The sequence below is a fragment of the Nyctereutes procyonoides genome, unplaced genomic scaffold (assembly GCF_905146905.1).
Source record: "Nyctereutes procyonoides isolate TBG_1078 unplaced genomic scaffold, NYPRO_anot_genome, whole genome shotgun sequence".
NCBI lineage: Eukaryota > Metazoa > Chordata > Mammalia > Carnivora > Canidae > Nyctereutes > Nyctereutes procyonoides.
The window spans coordinates 44,370,402-44,385,070 of NW_026575042.1; the positions used below are offsets into that span (position 1 = coordinate 44,370,402).

General features: G+C 44.7%; 1 protein-coding gene and 1 pseudogene across 8 annotated transcripts in view; both read right to left on the reverse strand.

Moving 5' to 3' along the window:
* Positions 1 to 921, reverse strand: part of HLTF (helicase like transcription factor) — a 51,330-nt gene extending 50,409 nt beyond the window's left edge. For all 8 annotated transcript variants that reach the window (XM_055321174.1, XM_055321172.1, XM_055321173.1 and 5 more), the window contains exon 1: positions 710 to 921. In XM_055321174.1, coding sequence (XP_055177149.1) covers positions 710 to 729 — 20 coding nt within the window. In that variant the 5' untranslated portion in view covers positions 730 to 921. The remainder of the gene's footprint in view (positions 1 to 709) is intronic.
* A 6,107-nt stretch (positions 922 to 7,028) lies between these two features.
* LOC129506971 (60S ribosomal protein L15-like) lies at positions 7,029 to 11,858 on the reverse strand (annotated as a pseudogene).
* Between the last annotated feature and the right edge of the window lie 2,811 nt (positions 11,859 to 14,669).

Sequence of the window (14,669 nt, forward strand, 5' to 3'; positions counted from 1 at the left end):
TCCAAACAGAACCCGTGCTTTCAGGCAGGTCGTGGGGGGTGGGGGGGGGAGTGACCCTCCCTCGGGCCTGTCGCTCGCTCCCCTTTGCCTCAAGGGTACCCTCCCTCCCCTCCCCTCCCCTCACGGGTAACTTTCTGCAACAGGCCCGAAAACCGGTGTGGAGAATGAAAAATAAGGGGAAGTCCGCCGAGGGGCTTCCTCCAAGTTTCCGGGCTCCCGAGGTCGCCGGGGAGCTATTTCCCCGCGTTTTTCCCGTGGCGCCGCGCACCCCGCTCCGGCCGCGCCGCGCCGCGCCGCACACACGCCGTCTCCACGTCCGCGCAGGCACCGGGCCTGGGAGCCGCCGGGGGACGCGGCCGGGCGGGATCGGCCCTTTATTCCGAGCAGCCGCCGAGAGCGCACCGGGAGCACCTAACGGGTGTTTCCTGAATGAAGCTCAGGCCAGCATCTCGGCCGAGGCGCGGCGCCCCGAACCCCGCCCCGCCCCCTCCACGGCCCACGGGCGGGAGACCCCCCCCCCCAGGCCCTGGCTTGCGGCTCGCCCGGGGAGCCCCCCTCGCCAGCCAGCACTGGGCATTCACTGCTCCCGCGGCGAGGGGAGCCGCCGGCAGGACGCCCACGAGCTGCGGCGGGAGCGCGGGGAAGGTCAGGTTCATCTGGGGACGCCGACAGGCCGTTACCCCCTGCGCCCCGCCCCCGCCCCCTTCACCTCTTGAACATCCAGGACATGGCGCTGAGCCGCTAACGGACGGAAGGCTTGGGCGCCCCAGCGAGCCCTCGAGCCGCCTCAGTACGCCTCCCTGCAGGCCCCACCGCCGAGGAGCACCGGGCGGATTCCGAGCGCCGGAGGAGAAGCGCTCCGGAGGGAGCGAGACGCCGCCGAGTCTAGTCAGACGTCGACGCCGTCGCCTTCTAGCAACAATCTGAGAGACCAGCGACGCCCGCTGACTGACGCTGGGATCGCCCAATCGCGAGGAGGGGGCCTAAGGAGACGAACCAATCAGAGCGCGGGAGGGAGGGCAACTCCGCCCCACGCAGGGATTCGAAGGCAGTAGGGGGTCCCGGCCGCAGGGGCGGTTCCATCCGGGTTCTTCCCCGCCCCCGAGGCGGGCGCGCGGGAAAGCCACGCGGCCCCGGGAGCCGGAGAGGCGTGCCCGCGGCGCCCGCGCCTCCCGCCTGGTACCCAGCCTCGAGCCCTGGGAGGCGGCTCCGCTGCCCGCGCTTGGCCCCGGGCCCAAGCCTCGGCCCCGGGCTTGAGGCGTCACCTCGGCCGACCTCTGACTTTCTCATCTGACGCGGCCCGTGCCGCCCGGTTTCCCGAGCCGGTTTCCCGAGCCGGGAGCTCCCGAGTTACTTCCCTCGGTTTCCCGCCGTGAACCTGGGGCGCTTGCCCTCGAGCGACTCGTTTTAAGCGTCGGTAGCGAAATCTGAGGGGACGCGGCAGCGAATTGTGAGAACTCGCCATCTGTGAGCCGAGTCTGGAATGTTGGCCCCTTTACTTGGGTCAAGTAAAAATACGTTGTTTCAAAATGAATTTTGACACCCTCCCCCCACCCCACCCCCTCCCCCCACCCCGGAGTTGCCTCTTCATCCCCGTCTTCTTCTAAGGGAAATATGTTCACTTCCTGAGTTAGAGGACAGGCCTAAAATGGGTGCCTGGGGGAACTGGCTGGCGGCGACCGCTGACCGCCGGGCGTGGTGGGCAGAACCAGCTTCGCCGGCAGCACCGGGCGGCCCAGGTGGGCAGGTGAGAGGAAGTTCGTCCTCCTCCGGGAACCGTGGGGGGCCCTGAGCTCCACCCATGGCTCGGGAGCCTAAGGAGAGTCCCAGGAGAACCGGACTTTGGGTGCAAATAAATTCATTAGAAACGCCACTGTTGGATCCCTGGGTGGCGCAGCGGTTTGGCGCCTGCCTTTAGCCCAGGGCGCGATCCTGGAGACCCGGGATCGAATCCCACGTCGGGCTCCCGGTGCATGGAGCCTGCTTCTCCCTCTGCCTGTGTCTCTGCCTCTCTCTCTCTCTCTCTCTCTCTCTCTCTCTCTCTCTCTCTCTCTGTGTGTGTGTGTGTGTGTGTGTGTGTGACTATCGTAAATAAATTAAAAAAAAGAAAAAGAAACGCCACTGTTGGGGGTCCCCGGGTGGCTCAGCTGTTTGGCGCCTGCCTTTGGCCCAGGGTGTGACCTAGAGACCTAGGATCGAGTCCTACGTCAGGCTCCCTGCATGGGGCCTGCTTCTCCTCCTGCCTGTGTCTCTGCTTCTCTCTTTCTCTGTGTCTCTCATGAATAAATACATAAAACCTTAAAAAGAAGAAGAAAGAAAAGAAAGAAAAGAAAGAAAAGAAAGGAAAGAAAGGAAAGAAAGGAAAGAGAAAGAAAGAAAGAAAGAAAGAAAGAAAAAGAAAGAAAGAAAGAAAGAAAGAAAGAAAGAAAGAAAGAAAGAAAGAAAGAAAGAAAGAAAGAGGGATCCCTGGGTGGCGCAGCGGTTTGGCGCTTGTCTTTGGCCCAGGGCGCGATCCTGGAGACCCGGGATCGAATCCCACATCAGGCTCCCGGTGCATGGAGCCTGCTTCTCCCTCTGCCTATGTCTCTGCCTCTCTCTATATATCTCTCTGTGACTATCATAAATAAATAAAAATTAAAAAAAAAAAAAAAAAGAAAGAAAGAGAAAAAATGCTACCATTTTCGTCTTCCTCATCATCTTCCTTCTGTTTACTGAAATGAAATAAATCCCTGCAAATTCGATCTCTCTTTCCATTACTGGTTCATGCTCACAGAGGATAGCTTAAGGCAATGAACAAATGCCTCTTGAAAAGCTGTCTTAACTGACTACTCTTCATACTCTGCCGAAGGAAGTGTAAACTGGACCACTCTACCAAGGGCAAGGGTCAATACTGACCTCTTCACAAGTACATCTACTCTTTGATCTTTCACACAGTCACACGGGGCCCTAAGTGAGGTTCAAAGCCACCACCGGCTTCTTAAGGCTGGTGCGTGCTCATTAGACTGAAAGATAAAATTGCAAATATGAATATACAGGTAAACCTAACTCCGTAAGATCCGCGGGTAATGACTGCCCCATTGTTAAAGAAGGCAGATTAAGGTAAAAAAAAAAAAAATTGGCTGAAGTCAACATTTTTGCCCATTTTGTCACTATTTAACATCTCAGATCTAGCAGTTGAACTTGAATACTCTTTCACTTAGTCATGACACAGAGGATGGTGAGGAAGATGAGAACCAGATAGAAATCTATAGTCTATGGCAGAGTTTGTATTTTATTTTAAATGCAGTAGAGTCCTAATTGTTTAAGCAAGAAAATAACAATGTGAGTTAGGCTTTAAAAAATTCATTCTGTCAACTCTGTGGAGATTGTAGGGGAAAAGAACAGAAGTAGACTGTTTAGTTGATAACTAGGAAACAATTGTGTCCAGCTAAGAGATGCTGAAGCTGCGAGAACGAACAGGGTGTGCTGATGGATTTGGGTATGGATGCTGAGCAAGGAAAAGGAATAAAATTTCTTCCAGCTACTTACCTCCCAGTCACAAACACACTTTCTCATCCTCCTTTATGCAAATTAATCATATCACTCTCCCTCTCCCGTTTGATGCTGTGAGCACAAAACCAAAGAATAGCAGGTATGGCTCTTTATAATCTGTTCTGTGCCTCCAACTCCTATCACTTCCCAACCCAGTCTGCCTATAATGGCTTTCACTAACTACTCTAAAAATCATGAATATTTTCATACAGAACCACAAGGCCATTCTCAACGCCCAGCAAAATTAATAATAAATCAATTGTTGGTGTCTTCTAATAACTTGTAAAAACATAATCATATTTTCACTATTGTCTCAAAAAAAAAAAAAAAAAAAACCCTGGTCTTTTAAAGTTGGTCAACAAAATAGAATTTTGAAGCCCTTGGCAAAGAAAATAACTTTAAGAATCTGAATTCCCAAAAATCTGGAAAAACTTTCAAGTTTATGTCATAACAAATAGGCTCTGAAAGAATGTATGATGTTTGGTTTGCTTGCTTTATTCACCCATAAGGGAATAGAGACAAAGTTCAATGAAAGAGAATTTTCAGGAATTACATATGAGAGTTCGCAGAGTAAATCTCTTAAGTAGATCTCAGGGAAAGGGCCCGAATGCCATCACCCTAGGCCAAGCACCACAAAGGGAGGGATAATAGCCCAATAATTTCTGGAGATCCCATTAAAAAAGGAAGCTATGCTTCATTTTCCAGAGTGTAGCCTCAAGGTTCTGCAGATCTTAAGAGATCAGAAATGTGCCAGGGCAATAAAGGAGTAAAAGCTAATAAGGTGGTTCTGTTAAGGAGCTCAAGGGCAGCCTTTCAAAATCTTAATCATAGTCCCCAGTGAGCCTCCAACGCTGTGAAGGCTCAGTAGTTGGTGCCTGCTGGAGGTGAATGGAGCCCAAACAGCCTACAGGGTAAGAGAAAGGAGACTGAATCTGATGAAACCTAGATTTAGTTGACTTTAAATCTTAAAATGCCTGAACTATCTGGAAGTGACTAAAGGAAGTTACCTCCCATTAGGCAAACTGAAGGTATAAGATAAATTAAGTTCAATTAAAAAAAAAATTCAAAGTTTTACCTTTGCAAATGGAGTCAGTCATTGCAAAATTAACACATTCATACTATACATCCATATACACAGACCTCTCAGTGAATTTACAACTGGTATTTATGGCAGATCCTAACTGGTTGAATTAGGGGATTTTCATTTTCACCTTTTTTCTTACAAGCAGGTAAAGTGTTCCCTGTATTGAATATGTATTGCTGTTCTGCCACAAGAAAAATAATAAAAAATATAAACTAAATTGTAGTAAAGAAATTATGTTTTTCAACTTCGCTTTTAATTTATGTTAGATTTATAGAAAAGTTGCAAAATTACCACAAAAAGTTCCCTCATATCTCTTACCCCATTTATTTTAACATACATAATCATAGTACAATTATCTAAGTCAAGAAATTAACAATGATACAAAACTATTTCTGAACTCCTTTTTTAATAGAGAAGACAGGAGATGAGAAAAGATAAAATCTTTTGTGACTTATTTACAACAAAATTTTCTCAGACTTAATCAGGACCCCATCAGTTTCTGGGGTAGATTTCTGGGTATAACAGCTGGTAGGGCAAAGGAAGTAATATAAAAAGAATGCCAAGCCTTAAAAATATAATGAATATCAAGTGCCTGCCTTGAAGTAAACAATAAATGCTTATTGCCATTACTATTATTTTAACAGAATTATTATCTAATGAGTCCTCTAGCGCTTAACAAGAAATATAGTTGATTAAAGCTTATTTTCTGGTGCTCAGCATCTGGGTTATTCCTAAATACCAGAATAACACTGTTTCCAGAAGCCAGTCATTTTACCAGGTGTGTGGCCTTGATCACACTGAATTGTTTCCATCAAGAATCAGGAGACACTCTGATCCAAACTCCCATTCGGAGAAATCTGTGGTGTTCCAGATTAAAGAGGCCTTTCCCAGGAGATAGTAGTTTCCTCCTCCTTCAGGCCTTGACTCATTAAGTTCTCTTACTTGGCAGAAGACCAGAATTGCTGAAGAATCAGGCCTGCCTGGGATCTGTCCCTTCCTTTGTGTCCTGCACAGGATCCTTTTCCTAACTTCAGGAAAGCACAGCTATGAGCCATGGAATTATTTAAGTTTCTTGTTATGGCCGTGGTGAAAGCTCTTAATTTAATGAATACTGCAAGGATTGATGAGTGTTTTTCTGTCTCCTTTATGGCTAAAGAAGAAAACTAAAACCTCAACTCTAAATACACTTTAGACATTATCGAAAACATTTCTTTAATGTGGGAAACTATATTGCATTAGCAAATCAGTTCATATCATCAGTCATCATCATAATTCACCAAACCATTGCATCTTACAGCCCAACCATTGCATCTTACGGCCTATGGGATTATGCTTTGCTAACCAAGAATTACGATTTAAGAATTATGGATTTAAGAATTAAGTCCTTTAGAAAGTTTAAAAAAAAAAAAACCTGCAAAATGTCAAACACATTTCTCAAATTTAAAGAAAAAAAGAGTATTTGAATAGTATTTTAGAGGAATTTAATCTCCTGACCTAATAGAATTAGAAATTCAGGAGACTCAAGTTCATAAACAGATGAAATTTTAGGGTCAGAATATATTAACATCCTGTTTGAATTGCTAATTTTGTAGTATTTATAAATAAAATTTCCATTTCTCAAATACTTTTAGATAACGTGTTGGGGTCAAAAAAGAATAAAGTCTGATGTACCCCCAGGTGAACATTAAAGCATTGATGACCTAGGTTAGCACACTGAAGTCAACACGGATAGCAGTTAATATTCAGAAAATTGAACTTATCAATAAGCATCAATAGTTGTCTACATTATAAATTTTTGAAAAAGATAATTAAAAGGACAATACACACATTTTAACCCATAACATGAATATAGAATTTTTAAAAGGAAGAGAAACAAAGCTAGCCTGGTGTTCTAAGGTATGCTTTTTCAAGATACTTTTGGTAAGAGATAAATCACTAAAACCTTGTTTAAAATTATTTACTTAAAAGAAAATTTTTTTAATTTGTTTTTTAAAATATATTTTATTTAAATTCAATTTGCCAACATAGAGTACAATACCCAATGCTCTTCTCATCATGTGCCTTCCTTAATGCCCATCACCCAGTTACCCCATCCTACCACCTCCCCTTCTGCAACCCTTTGTTTCCCAGAGTCCAGAGTCTCATGATTTGTCTTCCTCTCTAATTTTTCCCCATTTAGTTTCCCTCCTAAAGGAATATTTGAATTTTGGAAAGAAGGGGCAAACTTACACATATACTAAAAAAATTTTTTTTTGACTGTTGTAAATTATCTATTAGCAAGAATTTTGCAAACATTACTTATATTAGCAGTAACACGGAGCTGGAGAGTACTGCGTCTTCTCCAAGCTGCTTGGTGTGGAACTTAACGACCTTTTCCAGGGCCAAGCCTCTTGGGGCCTGTAGATTTCAGTTCTCAAATCTTCCTGTGCTTATGGGCTGGTTTGGTGATCCACTGGGTATCAGGATTTTTTTCTGATAGCCTTGTGTAATGGATCAATGAGGATAACCTCAAAGAATTTGTATGTGGAATCTTCACTAACCCAGTAAGAATTCAGGACTTTCAGAGGCCCACAGTAGAATCCAGCTCCCTCCTAGGCAAGACTGAAGGCTTGGGGTCAACTTTAGCTGGTTAACACCATGATGAACAATCTTGCCATATATAACACCCTTAGGAATTGGGCATTTGCAGTTGCCGCAGTGCACATGAATCTGATATATGACATAAATTTGCCTGGCCTTCTAACCCAATCTGTGCACTTTATCAGGCTAGATTGGGCAGGGTATCCTGGGGAGCATAGAGAGTTGGCAGACAGGCCAGCAGTGTACTCTGAGAATAAACCCCATTACATCAGACTGCTTCTTCCTCCACAGCCCCAGGACGTACTTGTAAGCACCCACTTTGGCTGACCTTTGAGCTAAACGACTGCTACCAGATTGGGAGGCTTTCTCCCAAAATCCCTTTTGGGTTCCTCTAAATTTTTTTTTTTTTTTTTTTAACTAAGTACTAAGTAGAATAGTTCTCAAGCTTTTCCCAAGAATCCTTTTGTTATTGAAAGATTGCCTAAAACCTTATTCAGGTTTTTAATCAAGGGATTCCGAAGAATCCCTTTGTTATTGAAAGAGTGGCTTAAACTTTATTCAGGTTTTTAATCAAGAGTTTATAATTAGCTTTTAACAAACTTGAAATTATATATTTTGAGTAAAAATAATTTTTAATAGCTTTTTCAAATCTACACTTTTTTATTTGAGGAGATATGTTTACACTTTTTTTTTTTACATCAAAAATAGGTGGATAATTTGCCAGCGGTTCCTGGCCTCAGGCTGGGAATTACAGAGATTTATGCGTTAGACATTTGTATATACACATATAAAAATGAATAGTAAATGACTATTAAAAATAAAAGACGGTGGCGGGGGAGGGAAGGGCGCCAGAGTGGCTCAGTCACTTAAGCATCTGCCTTTGTCTCAGGTCATGATCCTGGGGTCCTGGGATCTAGCCCTCCTTTAGGCTCCCTTCTTGACTGGGAGCTTCCTTCTTCCTCTCCCTCTGCTGCTCCCCCCTGTCACCCCCCACCTCCGCTTGTGCTCTATCTCTCTCTCTCTCTCTATCTCTCAAATAATTTTTTTTTTTTTTAAAAAGGAATAAAAGACAGGGATGGCTCAATTGGTTAAGCATCTGACTTGATCTCAGCACAGGTCTTGATCTCAGGGTCATGAGTTCAAGCCCTGCATTGGGCTCCACACTGGGTGTGCAATCTACTTAAAAAAAATAAAATAAAATAAAAAATAATATATGGTCTCTAAATACACGCAAAAAATACTGCATGTCTTGCATGAGTTTATAAACCAGCAAAGTACACAAAGTACACAAAATGAGATACAAATCACTAAACTACAAGGGAGATTAACAAAGTGGATAATAGTGATAAAAAATACTGGGGACTAGGAAAGGGTGTTCAGAGGCTTCATGAACTAGGAAGAAGCTAAGCTAGAGAAAAATAACAAAAATGATAATTTTTAAAAAAAGATTTATTTTAATGAGAGCACATGCACAAAAGTAAGGGTGGGGGGAGGAGCAGAGGGCGAGAGAGAGAATCCTCAGGCCAACCACTGAACCCACAGAACCCAACACAGGGCTCAACCCCAGGACCCTCAGATCATGACTTGAGCTAGATGTTTAACCAACAGAGCCATCCAGGTGCCCTGGGGAATGACAATCTCAATGAGTGTGTTGCAGAGGAGTCTTTATAGCTGGAGAAAAAAAAAAACACCAAGTCAGAGAAGCAGCCCATTTAAAATATGATGAAGTGCTTGTTTTGGGTAAAAGAATGTCTAATGAGGGGATCCCTGGGTGGCTCAGTGGTTTAACGCCACCTTCAGCCCAGGGCATGATCCTGGAGACCCGGGATGGAGTCCCACATCGGGCTCCCTGCATGGAGCCTGCTTCTCCCTCTCCTGTGTCTCTGCCTCTCTCTCTGTGTGTGTCTCTCATGAATAAATAAATAAATAAATCTTGAAAAAAAAAAAAAAGAATGTCTAATGAGATTGTATAAAACAGAGAAATGAAAATCTTATCCAAGTAAATCCCAAAAGAATGCAGTTCTGTATTTCTCAATACCAATTTAACATAGAATTTGAGGTGGACTACCAAAATACCAAGGTAGTAAATATCTTCCTAAACACTAAGATTTGACATGTTTTTTGTTGGTGTTAATTAGCCAAGAGATTGTCCTGCTATCCACCACCCACCTCAGGAGTTCCTTGCCATCAATGCCACACTTTGCAAGAATCTTCCTTACTGGAAGTTGTCTCTGCCCAAAACAAACTACAGATCTTCCTCATCTTATTATGGAATTATGTCCTGATAAACTCATCCTACGTTGAAAGTATCTTAAATTGAAAATGCATTTAATACACTTAATCTGGAACACCTGGGTGGCTCAGCGGTTGAGTGTCTGCCTTTGGCTCAGGGCATTGATCCCGGAGTCCCAGGGATGGAGTCCTGCATCGGGCTCCCTGCATGGAGCCTGCTTCTCCCTCTGCCTGTGTCTCTGCTTCTCTCTCTGTGTCTCTTATGAATGAATAAATAAAATCTTAAAAATAAAATACACTTAATCCACAGAATGTCATCACTTAGCCTAGTCTACCTTAAACATGCTCAGATTTGTTAACCTACAGTAGGACAGCATCATCTAACACAAAGCCTATTTTACCCTGAAGTGTGGATTATCTCGTGTAATTTATTGAATACTGTACTGAAAGTGAAAAACACAATGGTTGTAAATTTATCAGTTGATTATCGTTGTGGCCTCCTGGCTGATTGGGAGCTGCAGCTCACTGCCACTCTGCTGCTGCCCAGTATCATGAAAGGGTATCATACTGCCTATCAGTAGCCCAGAAAAAGATCCAAATCCAAAATTTGAGGGCAGTTTCTACTGAATGTATACTACTTTTGCACCACAGTAAAGAGAAAAAATTAAGTCAAACTATTGTTAAGTCAGGGATTGTCTGTAAAATGAGAGCAATAGAAAGCAAAACAAACACAAATCCAAAACAAAACTAAGAGACTAGGAGATCCATGGGTGGCTCAGTGGTTTGGCTCCTGCCTTCGGCCCAGGAGTCCTGGAATCGAGTCCCATGTCAGGCTCCCTGCATGGAGCCTTCTTCTCCCTCTGCCCATGTCTCTGCCTCTGTGTGTGTGTGTGTGTGTGTGTGTGTGTGTCTCATGAATAAGTAAATAAATAAAATCTTTCAAAAAACAAAACTAAGAGAGCATCACAGGTCTCTTTAACCCCTCATAATTGACCTGTACCCCAAAAGATTTATTCTTACCCCATCCACATTAAACACTACCCAAAAAACAAAACAAAACAAAAAACCCACTAACCAAACAGTAAAAGCCCACATCAACCTAAAAATCTTACTGTACTATTAGTGTAAAACCAGATGTTGTTAATCCATTTCCTCCTTCAACATATTTATAAAATATTCTCTTTTTTAAAAAGATTTTATTTATTTATCCCCCCAGACCAGGGATCATGCCCTGAGCCAAAGGCAGACGCTCAACCGCTGAGCCACCCAGGCATCACTATAAAATATTCTTATTTATAGAGCTAGGGAATCATTACAAATATTATTGCTTTAGATTTCTATCCTTGAGATAGTTCAAAGTCCCAAACAAACACAATAAATAACATATCATTCTTCATAACTGAGGATTAATTATCCCAAAGGCTTGTAGTCTAAATGCTCATTTCCTGATTCCAAGATTAGTGTCATGTTCTCCCTCATATCATACAACTTAAGCTAACAACTGAAAATATACACCAAGACAATAAAAGTCACACAAAAATAAACAGTAAAAAAAAAAAAAGTGCACAAAACAGCTATAGGTGGCATCACACTAACAGCCTAAACTTGGGTAAAAACATAAAAATTTACTTGTTTTACTAAAACTGGGCATTTTAGGAAGTACTTGAGAAATTAAGTTTATTTAAAAAAGGGTAAAAATTTCAGGGGGGAGCAGAAAACTAAAACCACGTTATACTTGTTTTTTTTGTTTTGTTTTGTTTTGTTTTGTTTAATATTTCCTTTATTTATTTGAGAGAGAGACAGAGAGAGAGAGAGCAAAAGAGTACAGGTAGGGAGGAGAGGGAGAAGGCGCTCCCGGGAGCAGGAAGCCCACTGAGGGAGGGGCTGGATCCTAGGACCCTGGGGTCATAACCTGAGCCCAAGGTTGATGCTTAACCGACTGAGCCTCCCAGGCTCCCCAGTCACCTGGGGGTCTACTGGAAGCCTTGGCCCTGAGCATACCTCTCGGCCAGCTCCTCCTGGGCACTCAGTCCCTCGCGTTTCAGCTCCAACTTTAGTCGCTCTGGGAAACCTTTCTCCCCTACTCGCTTCTTTCTGCTCCGCACAGCAATGACAACACCTGCCCTTCTACTCCTGCCACTTGTCAGTTTGCTTGTTAGCCCCTTCCAGATTGAGAGCTCCGCGATGAATAAATCCTCCCCAGTAGGAAGGTGAGCTAGAGGCTCGATGAAGAAGCAGAGGCACGTGCGGCAGCCGCACCTGCCCGCCTTCGAGCTGCTCCGACCCAAGCCCCAGGTGCCACCTGCACGTGCCAACCTCGCGCGAGAACAAGCGCCGGGCTCCGGGGCGCGATGCGCATGCGGAGTTGGGCCTGCGCGGTTGGAGACCCCCTCAAAAAACTACGAATCCCAGAATCCTCCTGGAACTGCATCCTCGTTATCCAGGGCTCAAGGTCCCGGAGACCTCCTGCAAGGTTTCCGTCAGAGCTGGAAGCTTCTCTTGCATCAGAATGCAAAAGGCGAGATTAACCGGCACGTTTCCTGCTGCCGCGGGAGCCTAGGCAATCCCTAGCTTCCCCGGGATGGCGTCAGCGAAGCCTCCTTGAGACTTGTCACAGTTCGTTAGGCCAGAAGTTCCAAGAAATCGAGATTTTGGAAGGAGTGGAAGGGGCGGGGAGACCGCTGCGCCGGAGCCCGCTTTGTGTCCAGCAACTGCAGGTGGCTGAGGACCCCATGGGTCTTGTCCACGTCACGCTGGCCGGGATGGTGTCTTGGTTCCCAGAAACCCCGCGTCCTGGGAGTGTCGCTGCGGTGCCCCAGGCGTCTGCTGCAGAAGGCTTGGTGGGGGCAGTGGAGCCGCTGGCTGTTCTCAGCCTCAGTCTCCAGGGAAACTGCCTAACCGAGACCCCAGACCTCCCTCCTCCCTTGCTCCTGATCCTCAGTTCCACTCCATTTCTGCTTCAGAGACTCAACTCTGTCATTCTGTGCTCAAGGATCCCCCTACCCCTACTCTCTGCCCCCCCCCCCGTCCCTAAATCTTCAGCCTCTACTCTAACACTGATATCCTATTTTCTTTCAGACCCTACAGTCCCTTATTTTTTTGCTGATATTGTGGCATCCTTCATTGCTATCTCCTATTGAGCATATCACATCTCTAGTGCCCCATTAGGCTGAGGCTCTAGGTTAGCCAAGGGCTTTCGGATGTGTGCCTAGAGAGAACACTTCTGTACTTGGGCTTCAGTTTCCCCACTTGATATATGAAGCCCCTTGGATTCAGAACAGAGAGAAGAGGCATATTAAGATGAATCATCTCTGGGGTGCCTGGGTGGCTCCGTCGGTTAAGCGTCTGCTTTTGGCTCAGGTTATTATCTTAGGGTTCTGGGATCCAGCTCTGCATTGGGCTCCCTGCTCCGAGGGGAGTCTGCTTCTCCCTCTGCCTCTGCCTGCCACCCCCCCTGCTTGTGCTCACTCTCTCTGTGTCAAATGCATAAATAAGACCTTTAAAAAAAATGACTCATTTCCTACTGATGATGGCAATACCTTTCTTTAGGCCTTATTCTCATTTGTAAAATGGTGGCAGTTATTACCTTTAATCAGAAGGCCCAGTCAGTCAGACTTTCCTAGTCAGCAGTGCAATCTTTGCCTTCTACCCTACAGAAGAAATAAAACCCTAAGCCATGGAGGAAAGAGATAATTACTCCTCTCCAGGTACTTCTGGCTCGGATCGGTTATGTGACTGTGGATGGCAGTTGAAGGGATCAAGATAATGCTTAGGAGCTAGAAATAGGATCCAGAAGCTATTGATGCATACTGGTGGTGTTCACGCTGGGAAGCTGTGAAGATGAGGCCACTCAGGGAGGATGCCCTTGAGAGGAAGGGAAACTGGAGGACCAATTACATTTCAATTCCACAGCTATTAATGATTCTTGTGTGCTCTTGGTTAGCTTATTCTCTAGATCTACATTTGCCTTTCTAGATATACGTGTATGTGGTAGAGGGGCACAGGGGTGTGGTGGAATAGTCTTCACTGCCCACCTTTCCCTGTGTTAAAAGCACGCTTATCCCAAGAAAAGTAGATTATGTTAGGCTCTAAACACACCACCAGAGGGCATTATTGACTGTCTGATGAGCAATTTCGTTTACAACATGAACAGCCCTGTTATGGTTGTCACAGTTTTCACACACCTTGCTTAGAACAATGAAACAAGGTCCCAGATAAAGGCATCAATTTATTTAGCACCCTAAACTCAGAAGTAAAACCAGTCCGTTAAGCCAGAGATTCCCAACTTTGTTTCAAATTGGAATCCCTAAAAAATACAGACTCATAGGCCCTGTCTCCTAACATTCTAATTTCACAGATAAGGGATGTAGTGTGGGGATTCTAATGTGTGTGAAATTTGGGAACCGCAGCCTTAAGTCTCCTGCTCAGTTTTAAGAAAGGAGTGTGAACCTGATCTCAGTATGTTATCAACTTTATAGGAGAAAAACAGGAGTCCTCAAGGAAGCAATTTCAGGGATCCACTTGATGCAGCTCCAACTAGAAACAGTGCCAGCTTCTCTGTGCTATTTAGTATTCCCAAGAACAAGAGCTTTCCTGGGGTGATCCAGGGAATTAGGTTGAAAATTAATAGTAATAGCGGCTTTCACTTATGAAGCTTTTATAATGTGCCAAGCATGTCTTACCCTTAATAGGTTTTAGTTCATTTAATCTTTTTTTAAAGATTTTATTTATTCATGAGAGACAGAGAGAGAGAGGGGAGCAAAGACATAGGCAGAGGGAGAAGCAGACTCCTCGCAGGGAGCCCGATGGGGTACTGGATCCCCAGACTCTGGGATCACACCCTGAGCAGAAGGCAGACACTCAATCACTGAGGCACCCAGGCATCCCTAGCCCTAGTTCATTTAATCTTGAGAATAAAAGGCTAGAAGCTATCATTATTTCCATCTTATACATGAGGAAACTGAGTCACAGAATAGTTAAGTAATTTGTCCAGGATCACACAAGACGATAGTAAATTGTAAAGCCAGGGTTCAAATCCAGATAGTCTGTCTGCAAGAGCACAAACTTAATCTCCATGCTATTCTACTTCCTAATCCACGAATAGTGAATCGTTTTCCTTTTTTCCCTACTTGGTCTATGTTCCCTCCATTAGTGTTCACAACCATTTTCATCTCTCCTTCATTCTCTACTCTCATCTCCAAGGCCCATATTTCTGGCCATTGTTCATTTTCAAATTACTCAA